Below are 17,988 nucleotides of genomic sequence, written 5' to 3' on the forward strand. Positions count from 1 at the left end.
AAATGAAAAATTATGTCTTGTATTTTTTTTCCTTTGGTAGTTAATTTAAAGTCTGTACTCCCTATGTTTTGTGTGTTTATAGGCTTACCTGTAAAACTCATGCTAAAATGCCTCTGATATGATGATGATGTAGTACACCTTAAAGCCAAAGCTGAGAGCCATATTGGCAGTGGACAAATGGACTGTGTTTTTCTGATTTTCTTTGAAAGTTTGAAACTTCACCCATGGACTCCATTGTAACTAACTGAATTCAAGCCTTCAGAAGTTGCTTATCTTTGTTTCATTGACAGCAATGAGGAAACTACAAGCATTCGTCTGATGTCATTAAATACGATGCTTATATCAACATGTGTTTACATTAGATAAAACTAGCACATTAGAGCTAATAATGGCAATACTTTACAAACCTTTTGCCAATTGTTTATCATGTTACTGTACATGTTGCTGCTAAACTGTTATTTCAAATATTTAACAAAGCAAAACACTGTACAGAATCAGTATTTTCTCTCTCCAACAGGCCCAAAGAAACCGCAACAGCAACCACACAACAACAGACCTTTCACCTGTTGAACGTTGCAGCCTGATGCCTGCCGATGAGAACTACCATAATGAACGGGCGCGGAAAAATCGCAACCGTCTGTCCTCTGGGTCACAGCACAGCCGGGACCACTCACCTCTGGTGGAGGAGGACTACCAGGACCCCTACCAGGATTCCTACAAGCCTCATCGTAACCGAGGATCCCCGGGAGGCTACAGCCAGGACTCCAGGCACCGGCATTGAGCTGTGGCCTGCTGTGAACAAAGTGTAGGCCTGTCTTTCTCTAACCACCGTGGACATAAGAGTTGAGGCAGCTTTGCTGTAAGATGATGAAACTACTACACTTATTTGGACCGTAACAACTTTGTGTCGATGTGTAGTACCTCATTTTCCCTTTGGCCTTGGCTGCTGCCATAGGAGCATTTGAACCTAAAAAATTAAGAATCCTGCTCTTGCTTTGATGTGAACAAGGGATGGGACTGGGAATGAAAGTAGCACAAGAGCAGAAAAGTTATGTTTCCAAGGGAAGGATAAAGCTGGACCTGATCTGAATATGCTGCAAATGTGGCTTGTGAGTGAAGTACACTAGCAGGTGATAGTGTGCGACGTAGGCTCTTCTGGATCCTCCCCACCATTTCAGCTGTTACTGTAGCATGCAGCTAGGACTGTAATTACTGGTTACTACCAGCCTCAAGCCAGTGCCGCACAGCACTAGAGGTGATGAGTAGCACAGAACCTGTTTGCACGCGTCCAGGAGCAGGTAGAAGAAGAGTATAATGCATCTTCAATGCTCCTTAAGTTTGTTTGCCACTGTCTGCGATGTGAGTGTAGTAAATCCAGTGGAAGCCTGTTCCCAAATCCAGAGTTTTACATATTTTGTTTTGACATGGATGGTGTCGTGGTGTTCTCTTCAGGGTTCATACAGTAGCTCTCTGTGCCCTATTTTTGTTATTTCTGAATGTCATTTTCAACATTAACCATATCAAGACAGAAATATAAAAATCATGCAGATACTAATTCACTTCAAAGCTCCAAACCTCAGGAATGAGAGGTAATTTAGACCTAGAAGTGTGCTGACAGATGTAGCGTTTATTTCCCATCTGATGGGAATTTGATTCTGAGCGTTATGTTGAATTGTTAAGAGATTCTATGATTTAGTTGTTTCAAAAAAGTTATTACTATAAGGAATTAACACTTTCAGGACTAGGAGTCACTAGCATGGTCAAGCCAGCATGTTTTTTCATATGCCATGCATTTATCAGCTCCTGTTGTCTGTCATGTATTTGGCAGGACATCATTTGGAATAGATAGAATTCAATTTTAGTGAGAGATTTATATTGAGGGCTTCCATGTGTAACAGTAAAAATAGTTGAAGGACAGAAGCATTAATTCATTTAAAGTTTCACTTTTCAGTAGATTCATTCCATTCCATTGATTTCTTCTTTTAAAGCCTTGCATACACCTTTCAACATCTGATCAAAACATATTTTTAAATATTTCCTCCATCTAACTTTATTACTAAAGCTTTTATGAAAGAAAGTAACAATGGTATTAAGTAACATTTTAATTGAGTAACAAATCAACAGGCCACCATGTTCATACGTATTTTCAGCTATAACTTTTTTCAATGTATTCAATTTCAGTTTAATTAAAGACTCCTAAAGAGTGAAAGCACTTGGGCAGGACTGCGCTACATTTGTCACAATATCTTTGACATGCTGCATTTTTTTTTAAATCAAATGAAATCACTTGTGTGCTGCCAGCTAATACAGGATTGATTATCTTTTAATGACATATCCTTTGCTTCCTATCTTGTAATCTAATATTTGTTGAAAATCTCAGTTTTTTTTTCTTCAGTTCATAGGCTAGAGATCTCATTGTGCTTCAATGATTCTGGAAAAGGAAGAAGGACAAGGAGACTTCTGCTTGTATCTGCCATATACAGTAGCTTTTATTGTTGTTGTTTCAAAACTCTGAAGCAACAATGTAAAAGATTTGATTACTGCCTGTGAGAGAATGATGCATTGATTAGAAAATTGTGTGCACTGTAATTTTACAATTGTAATGAAATAAACTGCCCTTATGCTGTTGTATGGATAACACTGTTTTTTGTTCAAAAACAAACACACACCTGTTGTTTTTCTTCATTTCTTCATATTTTGCGAGCACTTCAGAACTATAATATAGGCTAATATAATGTATATTTTCCAATAAATCTATCAATTGTTTGGGTATACGATGAAAAATCTAATTATCCCAGAGCCTAAGGCAGTCTATGGCCTCAGGTGATGTCTTCAAATGTCTTGTTGTTTCTGATCAACAGTCCAAAATTCAAAGGTGTACAGAAGATGTGTGTTTCATAGAAGAAAACCATATATTCCCATTTGAGAGGCTGGGACCAGAGTATTTCTGGCATTTTGCAGGTCAACTAATCAATGAATTGACTGATCTTTTCAATACAATATAATCATCCACTATAATAAAAAATAATGAAAATAATAATAAAAAGAATCTACTACTAGTCAATAATGATTTTATACTTAAATTATTACAGTATGATTATTCTATGTGATTTGATTATATTTTGCTGCAGTATGTACATCTAATATTTATTAATATATTAGTAGTATTATTATTAATATTAATATATAGTAGTCTTCCAAAAATTAAGCTAAGATTAGTAAATTTCTGTCTGTCTATATATAAACCGTATTGTACTTTAACTCAATTTTGTACCAAAAGGACTGTGTGCAAGTACGCATGCGCACGGTTGACAGCTAACTAGCGCAGCGCACTTCACAACAGCCAGCTGATGCCAACCAGCTTTCCACAGTGGTTACCGTATTGGTTTGGTTTTCGGCAACACATTAACCGTTATACTCAAAGTACATCCTACGGGAGCGACATAATTAAGATTAATTCATACAAGTATGGCGGTTGTACTTAAAAGCCTTGACAGCTCTTCGTCTCTGTAGTTAGCTAGCTAGCTAGCTAGCTAGCTAGGTAAAGTTGATAGCACTGAATAGCATCAACGCTAGCTAGCTAAGTTACAGCGGATTCTTACAATCTGGCATCAAAAAACCTCATCGTCAGCCATGGGAATACTATTTACAAAACTATGGAGGCTTTTTAACCATCAAGGTAAGAAAGGTGCCCTGGCATTCATCATGGTATTGTCGAAGAAATGGGAGCTCGTTGGTCAGAGAAGGCCCGCTTTGAAAGACAGGTCTGCTCCGTTCATACTAGCCTGGGAAACAGCTTTCTACACATGACAGTATATAGGTATTACAATTGTTATCATAATGTCGTTCGCTGTATATGTGTATACGCTTTACCACTGTGCTTACCCTACTTAGATTACGTTATTGTTTTCGTCTATTAGCTAGCTAAGTGGTGAAGAATGTCGTTATGTATAAACTGCTGCATTCATTTAACGTTCGTGTTAGATTATTTATGCTCTCTGGAGATGGAGCGAAGGTTAGGTGAAACCAAGTCGATCCCTGTATAGTGATCTTGAATCCGTAAACAGATTCATTGCAAAACCTCTGTAACATGAGTCCCAACGTACGGTCCAGCTTTCAGCCCCGGTATTATAACTAGAGATGGCACACAAGCAGAGCACACGGAAGGCAAGGAAACTATGAAGATCCTTATAAGTTCTCTTGACTGAAGGCAGCCACATCAGCAGAATGTGGGCCAATAAGGATCGATGAATGACTTCAGAGTGAATCACATTGACTTTGCACTGCCACTGTAATCACATCCCCTTATCAGTGTAATGTCAGCAATACAGGTAACCCCAAATCCATTCACACTTGGCTTGTCTTCTGTAAAACAGGGATAACTACAATGTTCACTATCCAGTTTAAGTTTGTCATAACTACAAAGTAGATCAGGGTGTCAACTGTGAACAAGATTGAGACCCTAATATATTAGTAGTACTATTATTGTTATTAATATAGTCTAAAAATGAATCCAAAAAGTAGTTGATATATCAATTAAAGAATAAAATAAGTTGCTCTCTGACATAAACGTTGGCAAAAGCTGTACTTATTTGCTGTTGCCATCTTTGTCTGGTTAGTCATCAAATAGCACCTTCCTCTGTTAGATCATCTCTGAGCTCTGCTCCATTTTGCTTCCATCCATCATGTCACTGGAGTCTGTAAGACTTTCATTGTAACCCCTGGATCTAGCCCCAGCTGCACTTCCAAGTCTCAGGAAGTCTTACCGTGGCTGTCCCCAGTTGATTGATTCAACCCAGTGGAACAACAGAAGTTCATTCACAGTGAGGAGGGCATGTGATTAGACATTACAAATGTAGTTATCCATATTCATAACTGCTAAATGTTAAAAGGCTTCAAGGCAATAGTAGCAAAGTCTTATTCAACATAATGGTCACAGACTTTCCAGCAATAATACCTAACATTTGCTAGTTACACTCTCAAATGGGCTCATCTATCTTTGGGTTTTGTACTTTTGGTCAGACAAAATAAGCAATTTGAAGACCTCGCTTTAAATTGATGTCGGGAAATTGTTTTGGGCATTTTACACTATTTTCAGACGTTTTATTAAACCAAATAATTCATAGAGAAAATTATTGGCAGAATCCAAGAACAATTAGCACCATCTACTAGCCAAATGCTGGTAAAATATACAAGTAGCTGGTAGATTTGCTTCACTCACCAGCCAAAAACAAAATACATTTTTATTAAATAATACACAATTTTAAAATTTGAACATTGACTAGCCATTTAACTGGTGGACAAAAAAACAGTTAATTTTGAACCCTGGTTGCAGACCTACTTTTGATTGTGGGAGAAAACCCTTGTAGGCACTGAACCACCCGCATTTAGGGATGTTTACTGTTCATTGAGTTAGAATGTATGCAAACAGCTTAGCTAGCACCTTTTACTGTAGCCTCTTCCAGCTGCACAAGACTGACTTGTGACCTTCACACACTGAGGATAGTGTAGTGAGCTGTGTGTTATGTCTATACATGCAGTTGTTGATGAAATAACGTTACTCCTTCACAGGTGTTTTGTTGAGGTTTAACATGGTACAGTTGCATAGATAAGGCCCACATTTGTATCTTCTGCAATTCTGTTTGCCTTGCAGTATTCACTTCCTTTGCCTTAGGGAGGTTTTAGTTTCTCTTGTAACAGCTGTACCCTAACATTATGCGGTAACATACGTACATCAAGTTTTATCGAACAGAAAATAGTTTTCTGGAAACTTTCACACTGGTTGTGGATTTTCTGTAATTTTACTGAATTTTAAGTTGTACTCCAGACAGAAAGCTTTGTAAAAGTTGTAGTCCAACAATACTTCTTTACTCTAGTATATCTGGAATATGCCTTGAAATTACAGAAAGTCCACAACCACAAAAAAAACACTCTTTTTATTCACAATCAAATAGAGACATTAAATCATGTGGCACATCTTATGAATCACTCACTATGTTACATTTATCTTCACTGTCTCTCTGTAAAAAGCTGCAGTGAATTGCTGCCCATTTCTTCATTCTTGCATTTGTGAATCTTTTCATATCATATCACTCCGTTGAAAAAGACGTGCGTCCTTGAAAACAACACTATATATTGGCTCTTAGGCATAGCAGTATGCAAAGCTTAAGAACCAGTCAGTCTCAATCAACAGGCTGATGTTGTGATTTGTTAGGAAGTATCCTATCTTTCAGATTCAAGGTGACATCTGTGGTTATGTGTTTGGCCAAACCTCCATCAAACTTACTTCACTGTTTTTTGCTTTGTGCATTCCTAAGTTCCTAAAACGCACTTTGGGCCTTCCATGTAGCTGAATAAGTTGGTTGGTAGAAGCAGTTGCAGAAAGTTATGACAGGCTGTGTAAATATATAATTCTTAATAATATTGAACAGACCTACAACACCTTAGCCATAAGTCAAATAGCATGGCTGTAATTAGCCCCAAAAACAAGGCCACCCACTTGGAAACTCAAAAGACTGGCAAAAATAAATTTGAAATTCCTTTACCACCTTTTCCTTCAAAGTAACAATTACACAGCTACATTATATATAGATATACTTGAGTACTCCAAGCTCACAAAATGTAAAAACTACTGACGCGATTTAGGACAATATCTGAAAATCAGTATTAGTGCCATTGCACTGTAAGCTTTTATCAGCAAGAGGACACATGCATCCCTCATCTACATGCCTTTATGTGTTTGTTGTGTGGTTGCTAGGCTTTGTGTAGACAAAATCGTGAAGGTCATTCTGATAAGCCATACTTTAAAACATGTATAGTAAAAGAAAAGTGTAGAGAATGTGGGCTTGATCTCTTTCTGTTGTGCTCTAGTTTCTCTTGACTACCCATTTGGCCGTGACTAAAAACACCAAACAGTCTTGGTTCCTCATCTGTCTTCTGTGTTGTCACAGGATCTGGATCATTGCAATATAACTAAATTCTACATTTGAAAAGAGCCTTTAGTGCTGTTGAAGCTTGAAGCTGAGTATATTGTCACAAAAGCAACCAGGACTTTGATCGCTCATGCAGTGTAACCTTGTGTCCTTTACCTTTTATCCTATCGTTGTGCTTACTATAGGATATCTTACTATTGTCACCTTAGTGTATTAACAGCAGGACAATTTATCCTAGTTGTCCCAGCCTGTGGTTCAGCCTGATTGGACAAGCTTGCTTAAGACAACCCTCCAACTCATCTGTTCTAGCTGTGAAAGTATACTGTTCACAGCACCACAATGTCTCAGTTATGCTACTTACAGTATGTGTTTAGTACTGAAGCATAATGCTGAACACAAAAGGGCTGTTGTTTGAATCGCTCAATGCAGTTCCACATCAAAAGACATCTTTTAAACAGATTTCTTGGCTGTGTTTACACATATTGATGTCACTGTTAGCTTTGTGAATTCTTTGTAAGTGTCTTTTATTGCCTTTCAGAACACAAAGTTATTATTGTGGGCCTGGACAATGCTGGCAAGACCACAATTCTTTACCAGTTGTAAGTATCCAAACATAGCACTGTCAGTAAGCTTCTTTATATATCCTCACCGTTTTATCCGTCCATATGTATGATAAATCGATATGGTCATTTTGTGAATGTTGCTTGTGTTACCCCACAACCTAAAGGTTTTTTCCCCCCCATTGTGTATGTTATAGTTCAATGAATGAGGTGGTGCACACCTCTCCTACGATTGGGAGCAACGTGGAGGAGATTGTGGTCAACAACACCCATTTCCTGATGTGGGACATTGGGGGCCAGGAGTCCCTTAGGTCATCGTGGAATACATACTACACAAACACAGAGGTGATAGCAGGTTATGTTGACTCACTGCTAATCATAAAGACTAGTGATCGGCATCCAACTTAAAAAAAAAAAAAGAAAAAAAAAAAAGAAGAAAGTCATATCTCAAGTTTGAATAAATGGCTACTGTACTATGTCAGATATGCCCATGGTCTTGCAAAGTTGAGATGCAATACTCTTTAATTTATCGTCCGTTATTTTTCTCCATCTTTTCTGAGTAGTTTGTCATTGTGGTGGTCGACAGCACAGACAGAGAAAGGATCTCCGTGACCAAAGAGGAACTCTACAGAATGCTAGCACATGAAGTGAGTATCATGAAAAATTATATCAATTGTAATTACATCAGTTAATCATCTTTTATAGATATAAATGCAGTGGCGCAACTACCCAGTGTCAGAGGGGTATGCAGCAACAATTTTGCCCCAAGTGCCGGACATCATCATGTATGGGCTTTAAATAATAAAGGTTTATTTTAAAGTATATCAGCGATGTTAACGGTTGCCCGGTTGCCCTTGGCAACCAAATTGTGACAATTGGAAACCTAATCATCACCCCTGGTTGATGTTATTTGAGTGGTGAGTGGCTTTCCATCTCTGTCTGCACTATTTCTTCCCCCAAAAAGGACACAGTGAATAGGTTGGTCAACAGAACTTCAAACCATACTGGACATTTAGTTTTGTGTGGTCTAACTAATAGAACTCCTACCTGATGTCATCACTGGTCTCATCTCTACTTGATGCCATCGCCGACCTCATGTCTGTCTCATTCACTCCTTGCCTGTGTTCTTCTCCACTAAGACATATTGTCAAACAAACATTATGTAATAGATTTTCCATATTAGTTTTTTCATATCAATAATACTAAGAAATGAATCTGTAGGTATCAAGTGGCTCCCCCTACACTTCCACCTAATGTTAGACCTACCTGCTGCCTTCCCCTGTCTTTCCTGATCCACCATCCTCACACCTGAATGAAATGAACTCACTGTTATAATAATATAATATAATATAGCAGCCTAAATTCAATTCTTAAATCAGCCTAGTGATGGCATCAGATAAGACAACTATTATGCAGTAAGGTTGTGCTGCTGTTGAAATTACATTCACATTTTGTATTTTAAATATTTATACATTTTTTTCATATTTATTTATTTTTCTTCTTGTCATTTATTGTGCATGCTACCTTATATTTACCAGTTGTTATTTTACCTTAATAACATTGAGATATGTCATGCATGGGATTGGTACCACAGGGTTTAACCAAAAACTAAATGTAGCTATCAGCAACACTGGTTTGCATTAAGCTAGCCGTAAACCACACTTTAGCTGCTAGTGTTGGCGAACACTAGCTAGTCTGAGAACAGTCTGTTAACATGAATATTTGCAAGCCTCCAAGTTTGGCAAATCTATGCATGATTCCATGGTAAACCCCCATTTGGCTGCTACATTCCCAGTGTTAGCAAACGCTAGCTAGTCTGTTAATATTAATATTTGCAAGCCTCCAAGCACAGAAGTCACACTTTAAATCCTACCTGTTGCCTCTCACCATCCACTTATTTAGCTGCTGTCGCATCCCTGGATATGTTCTCTTCTTTTCCCTCTTTCTTTTTCTATTTTTAGCCCCAACAGCTAGCTATTTATTTTTAAATTCTTTTTCCATCGCTTTGAAGCCCCCCATGGTGCTGCACCCCTATGCGCTGCATATAGCGCATACCCACTTTTTGCGCCACTGTATAAATGTTGGAGGTCCTGGGGGTGGACAAATGTCACGTAAAGTCAACATCTGGAAAATGGCTAGCTTTAAATGATCATAAACTAAACTTACAAAGGGTCAAATTAAATTGAATACCGTTTAGCAGCATTTAGTGCAACAAACAGATGAGATCACTGACAGAGCTCTAAAAACCCAAATCAAATTTTGAAGGGAATTTTTTTTTTTTAATGCAGTGTTATTTAATATGTTTAGGAGGACATTCTCTAATACTATTTCAAAATACAGTTTGCAAAGCACAGCCAATTGGCATTAAAAAAATGCAGACTGGGGCTTTACAGTATGTGACCCATCTTTGCAGCACTGTTTAAGATAAAGACTAGGGCTGCACAATTAATCGCAATTTTATCGAAATCGCAGTATGAACTAGTGCAATATCCAAATCGCAGTGGGGGCGCAATATTTGTTAAAGGCAAAATATGTGTCAAACCATTCTAAAATAAAGTATTGTGGTGCTGCAGAGACGTCCCGGCCTACAAATCTTATCCTACAGACTAAAGAAAACATCTTTGTTTAGTACAAATCATTGCAGAAATCACACTTCAGTCATTTTTTATTTTATCAAATTTCTTTTTATATTTTTCAATGAAAATGAGAATAACAATAATACAAAAATGATCATTCCCTCTAATATCATTAATCATATCGCAATCGCAATTTCAGTCAAAATAATCGCCATCAGATATTTTCCTAATATTGTGCAGCCCTAATGAAGACTTAGTTATTTCAAAAGTTAGTCACAGCTCATCATGTAAACATAAAAAAGAGATGGCCAAATTTACAAACATGTCTGTAGTCAAGTGCAAATTTTTCATCTATAACTCAAACTCTTCAATTATGTTTGTGAATATTCCATTTATTTATTTATTTATTTATCAAAGCAATAAAAGCCATTTTCCATGAAATTACTTTGTGATTTTGTGTACCCTTATACATAATGTTTGTCTTAGAAAGAATCTACATTTATTTACCCTCTTCTCTTTTGATGTCTCTGTCCTCCAGGATTTAAGAAAGGCAGGGCTGTTGGTCTTTGCCAACAAGCAGGATGTGAAAGGTTGCTTGTCTGTGGCTGAGATCTCCCAGAGCCTTCAGCTTACCTCTGTCAAAGACCACCAGTGGCACATCCAGGCCTGCTGCGCCCTCACTGGGGAGGGGTGAGAACTGCATTTACTACTTACTCTTGTTACATTAGACCGTAGAAAGACTTGTGTGCACTCACACCACTGTGTTTTTATGTAGGAACACATTTTGTTCTAATACAGTATACATACAGAGCTGTCATCTTAATGCCTGTCTATATGCATTCCTGTCCCTTTCTCTTCCACATCCCCGTTCCTTTACAACTCTCCCAATGTCTTGTTTACCTCCAGGTTGTGCCAGGGTCTTGAGTGGATGATGTCACGGCTGCGTGTGAGATGATGACCTTTGACTTTGATCAAGAGTGCGCCCTTGCTCTTTGTTTTCTCTGCCTCCAGACATTGACTTGAAATGAGGATGGGGGTGAGGTCGGTTGATGGATGGCCCTCTCCTCTTTCCTGTGATGCTGACTTGGGCAGACCGCTGCCAGGACGTTATAATCTTCTGTGATAATTTATTTTACAAAAGACGTCTGAACTCAGAACAAAAAACATGACCTTTTCAGAAGGACATTGAACAACAAAAGAGACTCCAATTATTTCAACTGAAATGTGTGCACGGTTTTCTTTTCAGCAAAACACAGAAGTCAGCAAGGTGTCTGACATGGAACTGTACATGGACTTATTCTTCAGCTCTGTGTTTCTCTAGGCCACGGTGGCCTTGCAGTATTGCCAGACTGGCTGTGGCAGTTTTTATTGCCCCCTACCCTGTGTGTACAGTCCAGTATTCTCTTTTAACCTGGTGCCTGCAGCAGAAAGTTCAAGTGATGATGGTTGATGGTGACTGAAACGTGCAGAAAGGAGGGTCAAATCACAAAATACCCTCTTCTTTTCAGTCCCTATGAATAATCGGTGAAATAAAGTGTTTTTATCTGTTTCAGGTGAATTGCAGCGTGTCATAAATGAGTATTTCTTTCAGGTGATTCACTTGATATGATTTACTTTACTCAGTATAATTGTGAACTATATTGAGTTTCTTGTTTGTAACGTCAGTTATTCTTTTTTTAGTCCTTTAGGGGGCAGAATGTGGCACATGAGCTCATGGTCCCTGGTACTTTTCAGGGAGTATGATGAGAAGCTACAGGACTAGAGAGGAGAGAGCCAGAGTTAGACAGCAGAGGGATTCAGGGAGAGAAGAAAAGACCAAGTCCAAGCACACAGTGAGTTGTTAAGATAAGAAGAAAGCACAGCAGAATAACAAGGACTGCATAGTAGGATTATCAGTAGGATAATCAAGTTCAAATTAATGGGAACTAACACAAACCAAAGCCAAACTATTCCACTCATTTGTGGTGCCGCCGCTGCCTCACTTTGTTGATAGGTTTGCCTCCTCAGATCCATTGTTGTGGTAATGTTGCTATGTAGAAGTTGCTTTTTACAATGTCAGCAAACAGCCCTATCTTTGTCCTTTAAACTTGTCATTATGACATGTTTCCATGCTTTGGTCTTGTGACTGTCCTTTCATCTTGGTTTGCGACTTTCTTCCTTTTTGCCGAATGTAACAGCTGACTCATGAACAGCTTCAAACCTAGTCATAAATATGGTTCATTTAAATATTTCCATACTGTGTGATAACTACATATTCTGGCCTTGTGTTTTTGAATAGCAATATTCTTGTCTTTTTAACCTTGAGCAGCCAGGTTCACTGTGAGCATTAATATATTAATATTTTTACTCTAACATTGAATCAAATGGCCGTGTGTAATGTAGAAGTAACACGCCCACAGAGAATTATTACCGAAACTGTCAGCACCATCGTTAGTGTCTTTTAGCTCACTTTTTTTACTCTGAACAATAAAAGTAAGTGGAGTGGAGATATAAATGAATGAACACAAACACTTGATATGTTAGTAAAATTCTAGTGTGTGAAGATCATATCCATGCTAGGACAACTGAGAAAACGCCATCTGCTAATGAGAAAAGACCAAAAGATGCGTCTTAAAAGCACCGAAAAGAAAATTGTTAGTGGACCTTGTGCTAGAATACTTTTGTAAAATTTTGTGTATTCTATCCTTTTTCCAACCTATTTAAAATATGCTCTGCATTAATTGGTGTACATGTTTAAACAGATATGCAGTTTTTTTTTTTTTTATCATTGTTCCTAAAGCTCACGCAATCGGGAACTTTCTTCATATTGAATTGAAACATCCTCAGACTGCAGTTGTTGGCTTTACTGATTTGATTTTCACACTGATCTGTGAATAGCTTTCAGTCAAAATGTTTCATCTGCAAAACTTTTTATAAATTTCAGTTTAAGCAGACATTCCAGGTATTGTAGCAGGTAAGTCAAACCCAAATAATACCCAGTCAACACAATTTCAATAACTGTCATCCATTAAGTTTATCTTCATAATGATTTATCGAAATACTGTAGCCTACATCTTATTCCAGTTTTCCACCATTCCACAGTGCAGGACAGGAGACCTGTGTGTCCTCAGTTTATTTTAAGTTATGTGTCAGCGATAGTGTCCGACAGTATAACCACCCCAAAGATGTGAATGGGGAGTTTAGTCCTTTGGTTGACATACTTTTTGCACAGGTCTAATTTATGTTGAGAACAATGAAGGCATGTGTAATAGTACAGACTAGCAAATCTTTCTAAATCTCAAAGTGATCAACATCAACAAACATTATAGTCATTTGATGATTCCAAGGCTTGGTTACCAGCATTATTCAAGACATTTTCCTTTTATAGAGCTAGAAAGGTCAGTGCAGATGTTTGTGTTCATCTGGAAATCTTTCGTAAACAACAACCTATTCTGTTCTTGCAAAGTATTTCCATGACTGACTAATTGATCATTTTAGGCCTCTTACCTCACTAGAATGTATTGTTTTCTAAGGTGTTAGTAGACTAAGCTTGACAATTGGCAGTGTTTGTGTTGTGGTTGTCTATCCCGCAGCTGTTATGTTCTGGTCTCACTGGTCATCAGTCATTTTTTCCAGTGACTAAGCATCATGTAGCCCCCTCCCTTGGTGTCCTTGGCATTGGGTAGTCGTTCCTTTGACTGCTAGAATCATAAAAGTCTGTGATACCCTGTCTGAACTTCAAATGTAATGCACCTAATTATTTTTCAGAGCATGAAAAATCCATTGCACATACAGTATCAAGCTTAACATAAACTCAAAACTTTTTTTGTTTCGTTTGAAGGGTTCCTCAGTGGTAAATAGTTTTGGGATTTATATGCCCAGATTTTGAGATATCCTTCAATATGTCACACTTTAAAACATGACTACTTCTTTAGTTTTGCAGATTAAGAGATAAAAAACTGTAGTGATGTTGGTACAAAGGACCAAGCAGCAGTCATTCACTGCATCACAGAATGGAGGGTCATTGCCACTTTCCAGAGGGAGAGAGAGACATTCAGCTGCTGCTGTCCGTCTTGGTCCCTGGGTAGCACCCTGCTCCTGGCACAAAGAGTGAGAGCAAATATATGACATACCAGAGAGATAGAGGCACATCATCTGAAGAGAGGAAATGCAAATATATGATACATTTTTCATTCTTTGTCTTAAGTCCTGTGGCACCACATGTTCAGAGTTGATGCCATTTGCCTCTTAATTTTATTTAATATTTAATAAACTGCTGTTGGATTAAACCATAGCTGCAATTTGACCTCAAATGTATGATGTACAGTATGTTATCTAGAAATAGTTCTTGATGTATTTTTGAATATCAGATATTTTATCATGCACTCTGATCGTGTGAAACTTGAGTGGCAGTCTGATCCACTGCTTTGAAATTTTGCTTTTTTGACCCAGATATCAGCCACTTGTGAGAAGTTGAAAGGAATTTCTTCAGTCTGTTTTGTAACATAAAGTGAATATATATATATATATATATATATATATATATATATATATATATAGCTGACCTGTTGGTCATATTGTTTTAAGGTTTGTTAATATACAAGGGAACAAGGTTGAATTTAATTTTCATTACCACTGTAAAGCTAAAAACTTTACAAATGTATGCACGTACGTCTAAATGTATCATGTCAGATGTCCTCAATCTTCATTCCAAAGTAAATGTCAAGACTTGCCCAGGCTGACTTATTATTCATTAGCAGGCTTTGTCTATAATCCAAGGGGGTGATTTATCGGACTTAATTTTTTTCAGATGTATACAGTCAAATTTATACTAGTAGCTATTAATTTGTGGTTCATATGTATGGGGGCATGTACTTGTTTTTTTTCTGTCTCAAAGGTCTACAGTTTGACGTTGACCTGATTCTTGAGAGGACCTAGCCAGCTCCGGGTCAGCTAACAGATGACCTCAACAGATCCCTGCTGGGCCTTCAGATAGCCTTCTCTCAATGACTCATAGTCATATCTTTACCCATGGTCAGACCTACTTCCAAACCTTATACAAAAAAACTGTTGCATTTGTCAACACAACCAACAGTTAGGGTTTACCCTTGTTTTCTTGAGACCCCCACCACCCGTTCCCCACTGCCTTCCTCACAACTATACCGCTGATGCATTAGCCTCAACAGGTGCTCCTTTCTAAAATGATCACTTAGGTATATTTAGAATTTGAAACCTGAGAGCACTGGCCTCTGATTGGCTGTGTTGGCCACATGATAACCTGGGTAGAAATCACAGCTGTGGTCTGTCGCCCAGCGTTTCTCTGGAGGGAAGCTGGTGAGGCTTTGGCGGCTTGGGAGACCATTAAACTTTGATTTAACTGGTAAGCAAGAAAAGGAGAAAAAGCACATATCAATATTTTCTACGCCTTGCATGGCTTTCCATCTGCACGGACTTCCATCTTTTCCGTCATGTCCTGCCATCTGGATCCAGGAGGACAGCTGATTGAGGGATAAGAGTGCGTGTGAAGGCTCTGCTGCACATGGAAGGAGTAACCAAACAATCCAGATCTGCAAGACTCAAGAAAGATCTGACCAGGCCTACCTTTGGATGTATCTGAAATTTCAGCAGCAGTCTGGCCATTTTGTCTGCTCTCTGAAATCGCAACACCTGTTGGGCTATTTTGTCATTGTACCTCAACTGTTTCACCTATTTCTCTTATTATTTTACTTATTAAATTATATTTTGATTTAAAGTGAGGGTAATCAAGTGCTAAAAAAGGTACTTAGTATGCCATACTATATTTAACCTGCAGCCTCAGAAGGCATTGCCCCACCGTTTGCTAAACAGAGTCGACCAATCAGGCTGTGGCATTAGCTTACATGTCAAATAGCTGAAGCACTGTTAGGCAGCTGTCGCCAACCTTCAGCCAGGAGGCACAGTTCTTTGAGTTGTGTTGTGGCTGTCACACATTTAAAGGCCTGTTGTAATGCACTCAGTGTCTCACCTTCCTAATCTGCAATTCTCCCTGTGTAATTACTGAATTACACTTGCCTAGTTTGTGAGGTGTTTCACACATTTGTATTACTTTGTTTAGGATTTGGGCAAATCACAAAGTTGGACTTTAAGTTTGAGACCCTAGTGGATGGCAACTTCCTTACTGTTAGGAAATACTCTGGAGATCTTTCGCTGGTATGGCATGCTTATTGGTTTATCATCAATATCTTGTGTATTTTTCTAGCATGCGTTTGCTGTGTATTATTCCTATTTTTGAATCGTGTAATTGGGTTCAACGGCGGATGACAGGCAGCATCCTAAAATATCACTGGTGCAGTTGTCCTTTGATCTCTTGTCAAATCCCCAGTATATGCTGTCTTAAAATGGGATTTGGTGCTACTGATAGAACATTTATGTTAACTCTGCTAAACTGTTATGTTTTATGCGTTTTAGCTTATGAGGCCAAACCTTGTTCATTCAGAGTTTGAATAATGAATGCCTATACATGTTATCTGTGTTTTCCTTAGAACCTCTAAAACCGTCCCAAAATGACGGAAATTGTGGAGGAATTTGAGGAATATGAGGAATTTGAGGAGGAGGAGGAGATTGTGGATGAGGTAAGTAGACATCCTCTCACTGGGTTATATACATTGATTGTAAATTGCAAGATTGCTTTACTTTCATTTCTATACTTAATTTGTTTAGTTTCCAGGCTAAATATGAATAAAACCTAAGATACAGGAGCCAGTGGCAGGCCCTATGAATAGTTAAGTTAGTAACCCCCTCCAGTCGCAGTTCATGGAACCAGTCGTCCATGTCTGCTGATGGATCCTGTTTCAGATGGACACCTTCTGACAGGTTTAACGTCCTGGATTGGCCTTAAAAGCCAACTATAAATAAAACTATTTTAAACTGAAGATAGAATATTTTAGTGGAACATTGTATGTTGTCCTATTATGCCTTATGGCAGGCAACCATAGGTGGTGAGTATGCCATCCTGAAATCTAGTGACGTAATTATTACACAACTTCCAGATTCACAAGATAATGTCATTAATTTCTGCAGAGGACTTAACTACATTTTTGTAGCAGGCCATTAGCTATCTCAATTATCTAACCTATAGATGAACAATACTTTGCAATAATGTAATGCTTCCCAAATTCTGATGGTATCCTTCTTGTGTAGCATAGATAGTGCAAGATTGGATTACATAATATTTGGCTGTGTGCCAGTTTCTGGAAGTTACCATTCTGTCTTTTGTTTGAAATGACCTTCCATTTCACACCAATCATACAATTTGGTGTTCACCACCAATCTCTAGTCATATTTGTCTCCAGATTATGTGATCAAACCTCATATCCCCGAGATTTCAGGATGCTTTTATGCTGCATTTAGAATGCATTTTGTGTATGAATCATTTTGTTTCTGAAGGTCTCCCTATCAGTGTCCAATGGAAGAGTGAAAGCAGAAGGCTAACAGCTTAATCCTATATTTCCTGGTGAAATAGGATTAAGGTTTGCCTTGTATTTGTTCATACACATTAATATTGCTGATATCTTATAGGGGAGTCTAAATGATTGTTTTTAGCTGCCACAATATTTCCTCATCATACCAAGCAATCAGTCATCATTTAACTCCCGTATAACATATCAACTGTTTCAAATAGATTTGCCATCTTTACTAAAAAGATGTAAATCGTTTGGGAGGCGGAACAAATGGATACCCACAAAATCAATACACTCTGATTTCACTTGCACTTTCATCTACACTGTGGAGAAAAGTTACATTGTTTTGAATAAATAGTAAGATGGCTTCTTATTTAATCTACAGAATGGGGAGAAACATAGTGCTATTCAGGTCATATATAAGAATATGTATAGTTAAAAACACAAGAATTTAGATCTAGTTTGATTATGTAATAATATCAAAAAGAGTGTAGTTTCTAAA

The 17,988-nt window shown here is 38.0% G+C and overlaps 3 protein-coding genes across 46 annotated transcripts in view; all 3 read left to right on the forward strand.

The window, feature by feature from the left end:
* Nucleotides 1-2,631, forward strand: part of cacnb4a (calcium channel, voltage-dependent, beta 4a subunit) — a 37,982-nt gene extending 35,351 nt beyond the window's left edge. For all 4 annotated transcript variants that reach the window (XM_031322731.2, XM_031322877.2, XM_031322809.2 and 1 more), the window contains one exon: nt 518-2,631. In XM_031322731.2, the coding sequence (XP_031178591.1) occupies nt 518-781 (264 nt within the window). In that variant the 3' untranslated portion in view covers nt 782-2,631. The remainder of the gene's footprint in view (nt 1-517) is intronic.
* Nucleotides 2,632-3,281: 650 nt separating this feature from the next.
* On the forward strand, nt 3,282-11,663 carry arl5a (ADP-ribosylation factor-like 5A). Its single transcript, XM_031322616.2, has 6 exons — nt 3,282-3,679; nt 7,471-7,531; nt 7,690-7,837; nt 8,056-8,139; nt 10,607-10,758; nt 10,975-11,663. Exons 1-6 carry the CDS (start codon nt 3,634-3,636, stop codon nt 11,021-11,023), a joined length of 540 nt encoding a protein of 179 aa, XP_031178476.1. The 5' UTR covers nt 3,282-3,633; the 3' UTR covers nt 11,024-11,663.
* Nucleotides 11,664-15,339: 3,676 nt separating this feature from the next.
* neb (nebulin) overlaps nt 15,340-17,988 on the forward strand; it is a 66,408-nt gene continuing 63,759 nt past the window's right edge. For 32 of the 41 annotated variants that reach the window (XM_031320104.2, XM_031320356.2, XM_036003840.1 and 29 more), the window contains exon 1: nt 16,590-16,658. In XM_031320104.2, the coding sequence (XP_031175964.1) occupies nt 16,590-16,658 (69 nt within the window). Of the gene's footprint in view, nt 15,428-16,141; nt 16,237-16,568; nt 16,659-17,988 lie in introns of those variants that run through there. The other 9 variants (XM_031319865.2, XM_031321464.2, XM_031322417.1 and 6 more) reach the window with 2 other exon arrangements.

Source organism: Sander lucioperca, chromosome 8 (assembly GCF_008315115.2).
Source record: "Sander lucioperca isolate FBNREF2018 chromosome 8, SLUC_FBN_1.2, whole genome shotgun sequence".
NCBI lineage: Eukaryota > Metazoa > Chordata > Actinopteri > Perciformes > Percidae > Sander > Sander lucioperca.

Bases quoted from the DNA above. Each gene is read 5' to 3' on its own strand.
- arl5a (XM_031322616.2), top strand. From the start codon at position 3,634: ATGGGAATACTATTTACAAAACTATGGAGGCTTTTTAACCATCAAG. The intron at 3,680-7,470 runs GTAAGAAAGGTG...ATTGCCTTTCAG, and splicing joins GAGGCTTTTTAACCATCAAG to AACACAAAGTTATTATTGTG. The intron at 8,140-10,606 runs GTGAGTATCATG...TCTGTCCTCCAG, and splicing joins ACAGAATGCTAGCACATGAA to GATTTAAGAAAGGCAGGGCT.